At 39.4% G+C, this 15949-nt stretch overlaps 1 protein-coding gene across 6 annotated transcripts in view; it reads right to left on the bottom strand.

The window, feature by feature from the left end:
* Window positions 1-251: 251 nt before the first annotated feature.
* atp2b4 (ATPase plasma membrane Ca2+ transporting 4) overlaps window positions 252-15949 on the bottom strand; it is a 281849-nt gene continuing 266151 nt past the window's right edge. For 3 of the 6 annotated variants that reach the window (XM_056269827.1, XM_056269830.1, XM_056269828.1), the window contains one exon: window positions 252-1270. In XM_056269827.1, coding sequence (XP_056125802.1) covers window positions 1028-1270 — 243 coding nt within the window. In that variant the 3' untranslated portion in view covers window positions 252-1027. Of the gene's footprint in view, window positions 1271-8875; window positions 9078-15949 lie in introns of all 6 variants that reach the window. The other 3 variants (XM_056269829.1, XM_056269831.1, XM_056269832.1) reach the window with 2 other exon arrangements.

The raw sequence follows: 15949 nt of genomic DNA, 5'->3' as shown, positions 1-15949 counted from the left end.
CCCAGAAAGATTAGCATTACAATTCCCATTCCTATACAATCAGACACAGATGAACCTAAAGACAGATACATGCACACTATGGTGAGGTGCTGTACCTTTGATAAAGTACTTGGTCAATTAGCCGGGGCAATCATTTTGAGGCAGATGAGCATTAACAAGAGACTAGAGATGCCCAGTGGGTGTGATTTCGATGAAATGTGTTGGATGACTCTCCCTGCCCCCTTAAGAGCCAATCAGGTATTCTAAACTCATAGCTATCAAATAAGTTTATTATAGACTTTTATTCTGCTAACGTTCACTATAGCAGCCTTACATCTGTACATATAAAGTGACAGAACACCCAAAATGAGCATCGCATGGGACAATGTCTAAAAACATGACAAGAATGTAGTGTGTCTGAACTACTTAAAATGTCCATTGAGCATAAAATCATTTTAAAAACTAAAAGAACATGGGTAACTTCACTGCCATGTTTTTCAATCCACCTTAGAGCAAATTGAGAGAGAAAAGAAATCTATTCAAACAGCAATTGAGTGCATGAACACAATCAGCTGTCTCAGCAAAAAACTAAACAAAAACTATGTAAATGAGAGTCCTGGGACAAATAACATAAATGATTACAGCATTACACAAGACCAGAGACATAACAATATAAAAATGAGAAAAATCACAACTGTAGAAGAGATAAAAATGTCAGTGACAGGCTGAGAGAGGGCGTTTGCTGCAGCATCGCCCTCTAGTGTGTAGGTTAGGCCATGTGTCACATGGGCTGCAGGACAGCCGCATGTACTTACAGAGCGCTGCTGCCGCCGACACAGTGCAAGTCGAGAGGGGCAGAGGGGTGGGGGAGATGGAGGAGAGGAGAAAGGGATCATGACCGCCCAATCAGCTGCTGTAGGTGCTGCTGTCTCTCAGATGTGTATCAGCAGGGCTCCACCGGTAGAGTGGTGCACAGGTTTTAATACAGAACAAAAAAAGACGACGATTTTGGGGCAGTTGCACTGGAGCATGGAGGATGGTGGGAGGGTCACATGGAGAATTCCAGGCTGTGAAGAGAGCGGCCTGGGGGTTCGCCGCCACCTCCATTTCTGGAAGAGGAGGGGAGCTGCTCGATCTCTACACAGCCCTCATCTATCGTGGGGATGCGGTGTTCCTCCTCGGAGAGGGGTACAAACCCAGGTTGGGACATGAAGTTATGAATGGAGCTTCTGGATTCTGGCTTCTCTAGGCCCTCGTACAAGGAGCTACGGAATGCGTTCACCACCTTAATCTGCAGCGAGGAGTTGGGAGACAGAAAGAGAAGGAATTAGTGGGATCGTATTGGCATAGTGTCCGCTTTAGGGTGGGATGTACTGGATCTGGATGGGAACGAAAATATGGTCAGTGGTGGGAGATGATTTCCTTTCCACAATAGCACTCAAGCTCCTTATGAAATATACAAACAAATAAAAACCAACACAAAAACAACAGCACAGGCAGTTGAATAGAGAAACAGGGATAACATGAAAACAAACCATGACTGTAATGCAATTTCCTATTTGGGACAAGTGAATGAGGAAATCAGGCATAGGATAAAACAGTAAGTGGGACACATCAATCACAAGCTTCAAAACGTTACAAACAAAATGACGACAACCACAGAACCACTGCAAAATGAGACGGACAAGCAACCAATGTTTGTTTAATAAGCCATTTAATTGCCAAAAACAGCAGATGTTCAGCATCTCTTTTGGGTCAGTAGGGGTGGGCGATACAGCAAGTTGGAACTGTAAACTGGTACAAATTGTCAACCGCAGACATCGAATATCATGTTTTTTGTAAAACATCACTACATGGTAATAAAAAAATAACAAAAATAAAAATGGCCAAACATTTCAATCAGGATGAAAATTAGGGAAGTTACTTGGGATACACCGAAATGAAAATTCTTGTCCGAAACCGAAACTTCTGAATACCCTTGGCCGAAAACCAAAACTGAAAATTACATTTAATAATTACTAATTTCTTATTTTAATTTATTTTTGTATAATTGTATTAATATAATACTTTTGAATTAAATTCAATAATTTAACTGAATCTGAATCTAAAAAATACAAGTCAATAAAATAAAATATATTAAAATGAATCCTGAGAGTGAGAGGTTTCTTCCTCCATACAACTAGACACAGCATTAAAATGCATAGGATGTGCATCCAGTCCTTCAAAACATATGCTCTGGGCCTCTCAGAGGATCTGTGTTGTGCGTTCAAACACCAGAAACTAATCTTGCTCTCTTGCAATTTTTATGGTTTCAACCTTGAGAACGACCATAAAGACAAATGTGAATTGGTATAACTTGTTTTGTAAGGGTCTGGATGCTTTTCCCTACAATACGCTTATGGTAACAACCATGTCTGAAGAACCATCTGCCCTGCCAGCCCAGCCAATCAGCAGTGCCTTAGTCTATTCAATTCCTGTTTATTTCTCAGGTTTACATGATTGTACTTTGCAGCTATGTCAGCCGTGCTCAATCTAATTTTGGCTATTTATTATTATATTCAGATTCTGAAATATAAGAACAAGATATTATTATTATTACCACCATATGTATGAACAACTACTAAATAAATTAATTCTAAAAACTGTGGGTAGGCTCTTTTGACTTGAGACAACCACCTAAAGATGATCTAGCAAACGCAGAGCAACATGCTAAAAACACCACATTTCTGCAGAAAATTAAATTCGAGTTTACATTTTAATACACTCCTTGGAAGGATATAGCTTGGCTACATCTGTCCATATTTACACTGCTATTTAAAAATGGCTGAACTAATTGAACCTTTAATTTCCTTTAATTTGCCTGTATATTTGGATATTCCCATCAATGGTTAAATGAACCCTCTGACCCTATATATGCCTTGTGATCTGCCTAACACACACACACACACTTATAATGTGTAATGCAAAAGGAAACCTAAATAAGGAAGGCAGGGAAAAAAAAACTGTCCCTCACTCATAGCTTCTTCTAGAATATCAATGAAGAGAGATGGAGACAGAGTATAACGTGTCAGAGCAGAAGACACAAGGTGTGATGAGAGGAGCTGAAAGCATGAGTGAGACAGAAACGGGGTGGCAAAGGAAAGAGAGAGAGAGAGAGACAAAGAGAAAAGTGTGAGCGAGTGTGTGAAAGCAGTTGTGAAAAGAGGGAGAGGGTTGGTGTTAAAAAGAGAGAGTGAGCCAGAAAAATTCCATAGGGATCACTATGACCCTTATGGTGTGTTCACACCGAACGCAAATTTAATTATTTGCGTGAGTAGATTAAATACAAAGTCAATGCAAAGACACGAATAGACGCATCATTCACGCTGGGCGAATGACGCAAATTGGGCGACGCGTTAGCCGCGAACGTTCTCGCAAGTTGAAAGATTTTAACTCGAGCGGAAGATTCGAGCGTCTAACTAGATGAGTATTTGACGCTCTATTTGCGTTCGAAGTGAACACACCATTACTCCCTCCGCGGTGCAGAGTAATGGATAATTTTGAGAAAATATTGTTTATGCGTGGTAAAACTAACGTTTTAAGTCACTGAAATAAACGTTTGTTCACAAGACTTTTAAGTACTGTATCTTGTAAAGGCCATATGCAAGAAGTAGATGATCATGAATAATGGTGTGATTCACACCTGTGGAGACAATGACCCCTCCCCAAAATGGCCTATCAATGAAGAATGTGACAAAGCGGGAACTACAAGAAGAAGAAAAAAGGACAAAACAATTTTTTTTGTTTGTTTGTAGTTTATTTATAATCTTAACAATATAATCCAAATATAAATTAGGGTCAAAGGCGCATTTTGATAGTCATACCTGGAAACAAATCCAAATATATAAGTAAACATCACATACCTGGCATTTCCAAGGTGTTTGGTGTTTCTATAGCCTGGTAATACCAGACTCTGCTACTTCACTTTGCTTCGTAGACAGAGTCTGGAATGGCATAATAGAGAAGTGTATTCTCTCTCGCTAGGAGGCGCTTGTCTGAAGTTTAAAATCATTGGTTACCCGTAAGCCAATCAGATAAGTTTATATATGACGTATGTTATGTGCCGACACAGCCGCATCGAACCAGACATCATGCATCGAACTCAAATCTATGATCGAACTTCCACTGTAAACCTGCTGTAAACACTTGATGATGCGAGCGAAATACTAGAGTGAACATGGCTGTAAACGACTTTTGCAGATTATGCGAAGTTAATCTACGCATCCACGGTACAATCAGGGCCTCTAAACTGATATTTGACAGTAGAGAGAAACAAAAAACTATTTGCAGCCAACTGTCAAAGTTAGGATTAGTTCTGTTAAACACAGCTCTTTGTTCATCTCGAGTCTGACGGAAATGCTGCAACTTAATTGCAAGATTACAGCATGTCATGGCAATATTTAAGACCTGGAAAAGAAAGGAGACACTGACCTGTCAAAAGGCTCCCCAGTTTCTCGCTGACGATCGGTAATAGTTCAGTTGATAAATTAAACTTTTCCCAAAGGGAGTAGGGCCACAACATCACCTCCTTTCAAAATGTTTAATACACACTCTTCTTGTTCGGGCTTCAGTTTGCTAATGCCGGGAATATTCTCCACAACAGAGCGAATTGCATCCGCGTCTCCATATCCGCGGTCGTTTTCGATTTCCCTGACCTAACCTTAAACTCGTCGCTTAGCGACTACGTCACGGCTTTCAGCCCGCCCTCTGTTCGTTGATTGGCCCGGCTGTTTTCAGGCCTGAGGAAAACGGATAGATAGGTCGCTGTCTCAGACTGAGTACAGAAGCGAAATGAAATTGAGCGGAAGTACGAAGTCTGACGTAGTCAGGCTAGTGTTTCTATGCATTGGAAATAAAAGCTTACCTACTTCCAGTCAGTGAGCTCACCTTCACCATATTCACGTAGAATTATCAGTCCAATGTAGCTGTACAGCGCACTGATGCTCATATTTGTCCATTTGACTCAGTGTGACCTTTAACATTTGCCCTGGCAGCCTGAGCATTTTTGTGCACAAAACTGAGACAACACTCTCAGGGGGAAGAAAATAAAGAAAAACAAACATTTGAAGAGAGTCATATGAGAGTTTGTGGTCCAGGTTCACATGCAGTCTGGTATCTGGTCACTGTCATTCTCATCTGTATAAAAAAAAAAAAAAATATATATATATATATATATATATATATATATATATATATATATATATATATATATATAAAACATATGTGAGCGTGCTGATAACAGGATCATAGCAACAGCAACTATAGGATTAACATTAATATAATATCAGAAATCATAACAGAAAACATGATTTTTGTAATGTCATACATGCTTAAACAAATTATCGTAGAGTACATAGTACACGATTTTTATATTATATCATAGAAACTTTTTGTTTAGTACATTCAAAACGTCTACATCTAAGCAGAAATTCACGAACAAAAGCTTCATTGATGAGGCAGTATTTTACAGTAAACACTTCATAAACTACCCAAAATAGTCCAATAAAATCTTGTCTAAACATTCAATTTACCTTATATTACAATACATTTTCATCCTAGTTTAATACATTGCTTGTATAAAATACATTTTATTTCAACATATTTTATTCGATTTCACTCATTTCAGCATAGCAATATGGTTTGGGAAAAGCCAAACTAGTAAATATGTACATTTATGTAAAAAATAGCACGTTTTATAATGTAAGTAACAATAAATGACTTACTCGTCAGAAATTATATTCTCAGCTGGATCAAGTAGCTCCTCAAAATGAAACCGAAACCAGTCACGCTCTTCTTCTGAGGTAAATTCTTCCAGGATTAGTCCTCACCGCATCTCAACATGATGTGAAGTAAATTAATCAGATGAAACTTGATGTGTTTTATTGAGTTGATGTGGGCTTTGACTTTACATGGATCGCCTCAGATCATTACTGTATGAATAGCGCATGCTGTCTGTAGGCGTTTTCACATTAGCGGTAATGAGCTAACACGAGAACGACTGGACATCTCTCTTTTCATACAGATTACATAAACATATTTGTTTATATATTTGTTTTTGTCTTGAATTAGATAATTTAAAAGTAGACACTTAAATGTTTCTTTAGATATATTGCTTATGTCTGTGTGACAAGTATTCGCTGAGTTTTGTGACGCGCTCCATAAAAAAGTTCATGGAGGCCGAGATGGCAGAAAGCACACCCTGTTTGTTTCGATTGAACGTGGACACAAATAATAGTAGACACTTTACAGTTTTGAATGATGTATAAACTAGGGCTGGACCCGAATATCCGAATATTCCTTCGGTGGGTTGGTATTCGATGTGACATTCGAATATTCGTCTTTTTTTTTTTGCACACCTGGCATCCCCCTCGAAACGTTCTCATTCGCGCTTGAATATGTTTTACACTATAAAATCTGGTGAAATGTAATACTTAACATATAACTTCGTAATAGCCACTTAATAAATATATTTGCTTCTTCTTGGACTACTAAAAGTGCTCCTGCAACGGGAGTATTCTCTGGCTAGAGCGCAGAACAGCGGAGTTTGTATGGACAGAAGTGCATGCCTGAGCTGGTACTTTGGGTTAAGCTTTGACATTGTGAAAAATAGAAACAAAATGTATTATGCTTTTTTCCGTTATTATCAATCTAAATTAATCTACTGTGAAATATAGGAGACTTTGAGATTTTACTGGGACGTCACGTCACAATTTCGTTTTTCTTTATTTAAATTTCGTTTTTCTATATTTAAATTTCGTTTTTATTTATTTAAATTTTGTTTTTATTTATTATTTATTTAAATTTCGTTTTTATTTATTTAAATCTACCCTACTTTGTCAGTGAGAAAAATATTATAAGACTATACCTTATTAAAAATATTGCTTAAGTTAAAAGACCAGTGTGTGTGCGTTTTATATCACGTGCAATGTCCATTCTCGTGGGCATATAAGCCCTGCTCGCGTGAGGTGCGCCGCTTCTTTATTTAAATCTACCCTACTTTGTCAGTTATTTGTTAGTGAGAAAAATATTAGACTACCTTATTAAAAATATTGCTTAAGTTAACAGACCTGTGTGTGTGTGTGTTTAATATCACTAGTGGAGTGTCCGTTCTCGGAGCATATAAGCTCTGCTCGCGTGAGGCGCGCTTCCCGCTCGCGCTGTTCTGTAGTTTATTAAAAGTTGATAAATTCTGAACATGTCACGTCTCGCCTGTCTATCTATATTGCACCAAATACGACACTGCACTCCCTTGTGATGTCGTTTGGATGAACGGTTCTCGAATTAATCAAAATGCAAACGGACACAGACAGACATATATAGAGATTCCGAAGCTTCGAATATTCATTACTACCGAAGCTTCGAAGCTCAAAAAATGGTATTCGGACCAGCCCTAGTATAAACTATAAATTAAGTATTTTAAGTCGATTTTGCTGCTATGTAAAAAAAAAAAAAAAAAAAAAAAAACACCACCAAACCACGCCACACGTTTGACCAATGTTTAAATGTGATTAAAAGCCTAAATTTCATATAAAGTGATTGTGTATCTTTGGAATATTTGGACTAAACCGCTTAAGTCATATGGATTAGTTTTATGATCTCTCTTTATGAACCTTTGAGGCGTCAAAGTGGTAGTTGCGTAGCTGTCAATGGAGGGACAGAAAGGTCTCAGATTTCATCAAAAAGATCTTCATTTGTGTTCTGAACATAAACGCAAGTCGTACGGGTTTGGAACGACATGAGGGTAATTAATGATAGAATTTTCATTTTTGCGTGAACTATCATTTTAACACTGCCAAATTTAAAGTGTAGAGAGGGTCCTTCATGAAGGGATTCAGTTTCTCACTTTCATTTAAAACAGTCCTATGTATGGCATCCTCTTACCATAGTACACTTCAAGGGCACACAAATTCCAATGAATAAAATCATAGGGCATAATTCATTAATAGAATGAATTTCTGTGCAAATTGTTTGTAAAACCATTCTTGCAAAAGTTGTTGCAATGAATTTCAAAGTTTATTTAAGAACAGTTTTTTTTATGAAAAATGGACACATACTTTAATCCTGTTTGTATTTCATGAATGTGGCCCATTGTGTGGATATTTACTCATCATATTTACATGATTTTGGCCAATTAGATATCATTGTCGATGGGATTACACAGTGAAATGCACCAAAAATCATTACCTAGCATACGTCAAAATGTTCTGAAGCACAACATTGCTGCTGGTCACAACTCTTACATGGATTTTATTGGTATATATCGTTTTACCCTTCATTGAGGAAGGGGTAGTTAGGACATAGTGCTACTGCAAACTGAGCATTAATAAAGTAAATATAATATATATATAATAAATAAATAATATAAAAATGAAAAAAAAATAATAATAATAATTTGACTCTCGGCTAGACATTAAGCATATCTGTTTGACCCAAAAATAGCAAAAGGAAAAAAATGTATAGCCATTACCTTATATCTATGTACAAATAAAACTATTTCTCCTAATAAAGGGAACTAAATAATTACATTAGATGTTAGGCCACCCTAAAAAAAACCTGGCACTGGTAACTCACATGCAGACAACTGCAAGGCCATCCATATTCAAATCACACATGATGCACTGGTTCAGGCGTTGGAAAAAATGCAAAGTGAATGAGAAAGAGACAGAAATAATGCAGAGAAGGAGCTTTAGTTGGGAGATTGTGAAGGACAGATTGGGAAAAAAAATAAAAAGAGAGAGGAAGAGTGGTCTAAAAAAGGGTGGTTATTGGTTTACTGGAGGTTAACAGGCAGATCATGAAAGCATTCAGAATGGCCATCATGCAATGGCAGTGCTAGTTTGTGTTATGTGGCACTCACTGCCTGTAGTAGAAGAGGAAGCAGGGGCGGGTGGCCCAGCAGCTGCAGCAGAGTTGGCGGACAGGGAGGAAGAGGAAATCCCTACATGGGTGGGGCTAGAAACAGTTTTTGCGTCGTTTTGCTGGCTGACCACGGAGGGCTGGCGACGCAGGGCCCCAGGCACCGCCGTTTGGCCTGTCTGGAATGTATAAACCACATCCATCTGCAAAGAACAGGGAGAGAACGAGGGGGGGAAAAATAGAGGAAGAAAGGGAAAGCGAGTAAAACAAAGACCAAGGGCCAAAAGGAGTGGTTAGAGCAGATACATTTGTTATTTGAAAGGGAAAAAGAGAACATCCCCTCAACCCCACAAATAAAAAGTTCAGTTAGTACTAAGTCAGTCTGGCAAGAGAAGGGCTGGCACAGGAAGATAAAAAGGAAAGTTTTATGTAAGGAGCTACTTTTTTCAGGAGAAAGGAAATGCTTGAAGGTGTCCGCGAAAAAGAAAGGGAGCACAAAGGAAACTATTTCTATAAAGTACTGATGAGTCTGAATCGTACTTGTGCCAATTATTTCTTTTTTTGTGTACCACTAACCATGCATGACAGATATAAAATAGAAATCCATGAGGATTTTGAAAGTGGGATGGTGGGAATGGAAGGGGAGAGATAAGGAGCTAATTAGTAGTGTTTTCACGGTCAGTTTACTGGCTCCTAATCAGGAATAAGAGTGAAGGGTGGGAGGAGGAAAGAAGGACGAGAAGACTGTTTGGTCTCTTTTTCATCTAGGCTTGGAGGGAAGCTTGGTAGATTTAGCAGAGATGGTGATCTGGAACAACAGGGGGTCTGGACGTATCCAGGGCACACACACATTAAAATTATTTCTCCCCTTCACACATTACTGTCCAACTGACTTGCTCAGAAGACAAAATAAGATTAGATACAATGACATCAAAAGTACACAATTTAAGACTAGGGTTGGGTATCGAGAATCGGTTCCATTTTAGAACCGGTAATACATTTCCAAAAAAACGGGGATTCAATAAGCCGCACTCATTTCGATTCCCCTTATCGATTCCTGACTTTGGGGCCGTTCACATATCACATTTTTTGCACGTGCAAATTCGTTATTTCAAATGTAGGCACGCGGCAAGCGCTTGCGGTGCGCTCGTTTTTCCAGGCGCGCCTCTGCCGTGACAAGATGAAAACATCTCAACTTTTCAGAATGCTGCAAGCACACCGCAGGTCATGTGACAAAAAACAACCGACCTTTCCGTAACATCGAAAGCTCGGCCGAACAGCTGATCATAGCTGTACAGGGCGGGTTTTTATTTCTCATCTCCATAAACATATCTAGTAGTAGAGCTAATGCAAGGTCTAGAAATCAATTAATCCTTTGCTGATACTTCCTCGTCATCATGGAGAGCGCAGTTCATGGTTGCATAGCAACGACAAGTGCTTGTGGAAAGAAGGAGAAAGCGGCTTTCCACTCGTTTTTAGACGTGATATATGAACATCTTATATATATCTAGATATATAACGACTGAGAATATATTTCTCAGTCGTTCTCGCGCTGTGCCGGTGAATACAGCTGTATTGATCTGCCAGGACCTGGCTCCCACAAAGATAGGATTTCATTACTGTACATCACATTAACCATGACTGACCGCAGCAAGCTTTCGAAAGTTGGGTTAAGTTTTTTGAAAAAATACGATAATATAGCAAAATGCAACACATGCAACAAGTAAATTTCATGCAAGGGAGGAAGCACATAAAATATGATGAAGCATTTGCTTCAACACTCCATTAATTTAAAGGAATGAAAAAGTGTTTGATTCAATGTCTCCCAGTCGCAACAACGCACCCGATACATCTAAAATTAGCGACAGCCACATCTCTCACTCAAGTACAAAACATACAGATGAGCCAACATTCAACTCCAATTTAGAGCTGAATAGTTCAGGATAAACTGAGAATCTATTTGGTTTAAAATCGTTTTTGTTTTGTTTAAAATATAGATCATGTAGATTCAGTCAATTAAAAAATCATTAATATTAATAATTAATTCAGTGTCTCATTCATAAATACCTGTTTAATTAATGGATGATTAACCGTTTTTCAACAAATCTCAAGTCTTCTTGAATAAATGATTCAATGAAAAAAAAATTTAACAGTCGATTGTTGCCACCTACTGGAGTAATGTAATCAACACAATCTTTATTTGAAGAGACTCCTTTCACTTGATCCATTTTATTGGTTATTGCTTAAAATTGGCAAGAATAAAAGGTAGAAATATTTATTCTTCAAGTATTTGGCCTTTTTTTTCTCTCCAAAAAATATTGGAATCGGAAACAATAATCGATGAGAACTGGATTCGATAAGCAGAATCGCTAAAATGTAAACGATACCCAACCCTATTTAAGACTGTTGAAACATTCATGTTAATATGGGAACAATATAGGAACAAACGATTAAAATATTTAATCGTGATTAATCGCATTAATGTCATAGTTAACTCGCGATTAATCGCATTTAATCGCACATTTTTATCTATTCTAAATGTCTCTTGATTTCTTTTTATCCCATTATTTTATCTCATTTTAATGCTCTTATCAACATGGAAAAGTGGATCGGCTTGCTTTGTGCAAATGTTTTTTATTGAAAACAACATTGGCATATATTGTGTTCAATTTCACACTAAAACATTCTTACTTGGAGCAAATAATCTCTCACACAATGTAACACTGTCCATCAATAAAAGGGTGAAAGAAATACTGACGAGGTCCTGATATTGACGAGGGGGTGGAGAATTCGCATCAGCTGTGGTGTGTGTGTGTGTGTGCTGGCCATCATCAAGTGGTATTTTAGACTGGACGTGCTGCGATGATGATAGCCCAGTTCACAACGACAAAACACACAGATCACTTTGGTCTCGTCAATGGAACCATTTGGCAACTTTTTAAAAGTAAACGTTCCATTCAGAATCTTATTGGCATCCATTTCGGTGTCTCGCGCTCGTCATCCACTCAAAACTGGACGTTTTGAACGTTCCAGAATAACATTCAGAAATAACGCTTTTATAACTTAATTGGAACGTTATTAAAACGTTCTTATAACCTAAAATTGTTAGCTGGGGAAGAGGAGAGATTCGCGATTGCACTGAACACGTTTTAAGTGCAGGCACATATTCTCTGAGCGAGCCCAGAGAAAATTCTTACAAGAGCAGCGTGTATCTGAGAGCGCGCGACTCGAGCAGAGATTCGTGCTCGGCACATTATATTCCGCGCGCGAGCAGAGAGATTCACGCTCGTGCATCCGGCTCGCAAGCCCAAACAAGTGTGTGTGGCGTGCCTGTTGTTTTGTTTCCGGTCTAGCTAGATCCGCTTGCGCTTTCAAAACGTCCATGCCGCGTCCTGTTGCAAAAGCACGTGAAAAAAAAACCTACAAAGTTTGCTAGGCCAAAAAGACCGTTAATCGCACGATAAAAAAAATGAACGCCGTTAAAATGGCAACATCCGACAACATCCATTAGTCAAAAGTCTTGTGGACACATTTAGTATGTGTTTTGTGGTCTTATTTCAGCAACTTTCATTTTTATTTTTTTCAATAACCACGCATAAACATTATTCTCTTAAAAATACAAACATGTACATACATGTTGCTCACATATTATGGTAGCCCCGTTTGTGATATATAGAGTGAATTTACACCTTTGCCATTAACATGTTTATAAATAACTGAAAAAAACACAAATGTCAGTGCATGTCAAAACATCCCATGGGCCCCAAAAACACCTTGGTCCCCAGAGGGTTAAATAGTACATTGTGTTTAATTTGTCGTTTAATGAGATCTAATATGTCATTGTTGGTGAGAATTTTCATGTGAAGAAATACATAGATCCGACAGCTACACGCATGCACTTTAAGTGGCAGAACTTTTGCCAAACGTGTCAGAGGTTCTGGGTTCTAATCCACACTCGTATAGTTTTTTTTTTCTCTCTCATTAAAACCGATTATGTTTATCAGTGGTTGTATATCAAGCAGGGACACGTTTGTGTGCATTTTACTTTGTGATTTCACCGTCTCCGCAACGGATTAAAGCGCGCATCCGAGTTCAAAATTGGTGGGGACAATATCGACCCTGGCAAAAAGTGGTGGGGACATGTCCCACCCGCAAATTACGCCTATGGTTATAACCGGTTATAACTGAGATTTGAAACACTGTAAATGCGTCAATCAAATGAATAAATGTAACAAGAATAGACTGATATGTCCCACATTGGAGTGTTCTTCAGCAGCTTTGCAGTGACTGTAGTAGCCATAGATTGAAAAAAGTAGCCTAGTCTGCCAGTCGATCTTGTAACGTTACAGATAGCTGTGGCTGCTTGGCTGAAGAGGCACGTCCACCGGCCGGCTCAGTCTCACACAAAGCCCGCCCTTTTACCCATATATGGATTGGCCAGAAGGTGGGCGGGGATAGGATTTCCCAAGATTTTCAAAAGATGGCGCCGCCCATACCCCCATAAACGGCCTCAAAACAGTTATTCAGAAAGTCTATGGGTGACGTCACAGACGCTTTGTTCATTTTTTTTTTACAGTCTACGGCTCGGACACAACGTGCTCGGGTAGAGTCGGGCTTGCATACCCGAGATCTACCTCGGGTATGCTAACACTTACAGGCACGAATCAGTCGTTTGTCTGTCCTTGAGGAACTTGTGGAGCCTCTCCCCCATTTTTGATGTATTCGTACATCCCGCACAAACACAATAGTTAACCATTTTTACTAGCTAGATCTCCAATATAACTGCTAGCCTACTTGCCGTTTAGACTAACGGTAACTCTAGGCTTGAAGCATAGACCAGGCATAGACAGTAAAAGCTTGGAGTCCCTTTTATGACGTCACGCCCAGCCTAGTGGAAGGGAGGGGGCGTGCTTAAAACCACTGTAAAACGTACCAACTTTTCATATTATATGCAGCATTTTGGTATAAAAAAACCACATAAAAAACAATTGTGGGCGGTTCTTATCTTTATGTTTAGTAAGCACATTGCATTATCTTCGTGAAAAATTTTACCTGCAATTTACACTTTAAAGTCCCTGTAAAGTCAAAATTAAGTATGTGTTTTGAGTTTGTCACACCACAGAAAAATGTGTTATTAGCCACCCAGCCAAATTTGAATGATAAAAAAAGCCAGCAAGTACATAAAATAAGCTATCAAAATCTTGAAAAAATGAGCAGTAATCTCTGCTCTCAAACGCTGGGGGCGTGTTCACTGGCTGCGCTGAAACCACGCCCACTCGCGGGAAAGCTGCCGTCATCGACTCGCCACACTCAACTCTACAGCCGGAATGGATGCTCGCACGGTGGGCACGCACTGCCGAATGGCACTAGTTGTCCGCGCGACGGGAGGATGAAGGCTGAGGCGGGAGTCGGTTCGGCCCCATTCACCAGTAACAGCGGATTATCAGTGAATCCCAGACAGTTATCTCCGACGAAAGTTTATAAAACTATCCCGTGTAAAATGATTACTTACAGAGGCGGGTTTTGGCGGTGATCCTCAGCTCTCCATCAAGGTTGGCTCTTCACAAAATTAATCCACTTCTTCTTGATGTAATCGTTTTTCGGAAATTTAAACAAGGACACCGATCTGTTTTGTACGTGATCCGGTGATCGCATCCAGGTAGTACGCATTTCCGTGACGAAGGCATAGCTAGTAGCTAGCAATCTGTAGGCTGTGTTACTAATAATAGTACTGACAGTAACTCGCGATTGAGCAGCAAACTGATGTGAATGTGCTCTATAATATTGTTAGGAGGGGCCAGCCTCAGGGCAAGCGGCAACCTCCCTGTCTCTCTCTTGAAACCAACACGGAAGTGAATTAAACTGCAATTCATCGACTGACCGCTTGAGGCAGGCTGCAGAAGTGAGTCAAATCTGCATCTCCCCCATGTTAAAATGCCCAACTTTACAGCAGAAAAAAACATGTTTACAGCCTGGAGCAAAAAGTGGTTTTGGTCTTTATAGCTTATTTTGCCCTTCATGACAACTGTGAGGGGGGTGAATTTTTTTACAACTCATCCGTTTAAATTATATTAAGCCTGCATAATTAAGGGCGTGGCCACTTGAGTGACAGGTGGATTGCGGCCGCTTGTCTGTCACTCTCAGCTAATTCCAGCAGCTGCTGTACTTGCCATCTCTGCCGTGTTTGTGCTTTTTTCGGGATTATTTCATACAATTTAATACACGCATTATACCTTCGCCCACGCCGTTGGATTCCGTTGTTGTCGTCGAGTATGGAGCATAGACTGGTATGGAGAGAACAACCAGCGCTGTATTTCCAGTTGTTTTCCTCGCATGCACTACGTTAATGAATGTCTGACAATTTCCTTGCTAAAAAAGTCTATAGATAGAGAGACCACACTCGTTATGCGGTACTGTTGCTCTCACGGAACAGATGCTTATTTTACTTTTAAAATGCTGTTAAATAAAAAGTACCGTCAGATGAAATCCTGCAGGTGTCAGTGCTTTCTCTCCGTCCATGCAGTAGATGCACACCCTTGAATGAGCGCGGATTTCTAGTGCATTTACTTGAACTTCTGAGGTAATATCTTTGGTGTAACCCATTTGAGAAAATGAGAGGCGGCCAAAATCAGATTTTAAAATGGACTGAATAAAGCTCTTTACGGACTTGACGTGCGATGCCATGCTGACTGACATGTATGTGGATGAATCACTGTCACACGCAAGCTCAGAGCAATATTGTAAGTTACTGCATGATAATACATTTTTATAGCAGAATAATAATACATCACGATACACAGTCTCACTTTTAGTTATGTCTTTTAACTATTATAATATTTCAAAGGGCAAAAACATGAACTTTCACTATTGGCTTTACTTCTTCAAACAGCTATCACTTTAGCGCGAGGCCAGTAGCATATAGCATTAGCACCTCAGCTCCACCCACGGCCCGCCTCTTTGCCCATTTTCTGTTATCCGGTAGTGACGAGAGGTGACGCGCTGCCAAGATGGCGACGGCCGGCCCCAGTCACTTTAGGCTTCAAAAACGCTCTTCAGAAACCTACGGGTGACGTCA

The sequence above is a fragment of the Rhinichthys klamathensis genome, unplaced genomic scaffold (genome assembly GCF_029890125.1).
Source record: "Rhinichthys klamathensis goyatoka isolate OS25496 unplaced genomic scaffold, OSU_Roscu_1.1 h1tg000291l_1, whole genome shotgun sequence".
Taxonomy (NCBI): Eukaryota; Metazoa; Chordata; class Actinopteri; order Cypriniformes; family Leuciscidae; genus Rhinichthys; species Rhinichthys klamathensis.
Note: the sequence above shows the minus strand (reverse complement) of the source record. Positions and strands in the feature narration are given on the sequence as shown.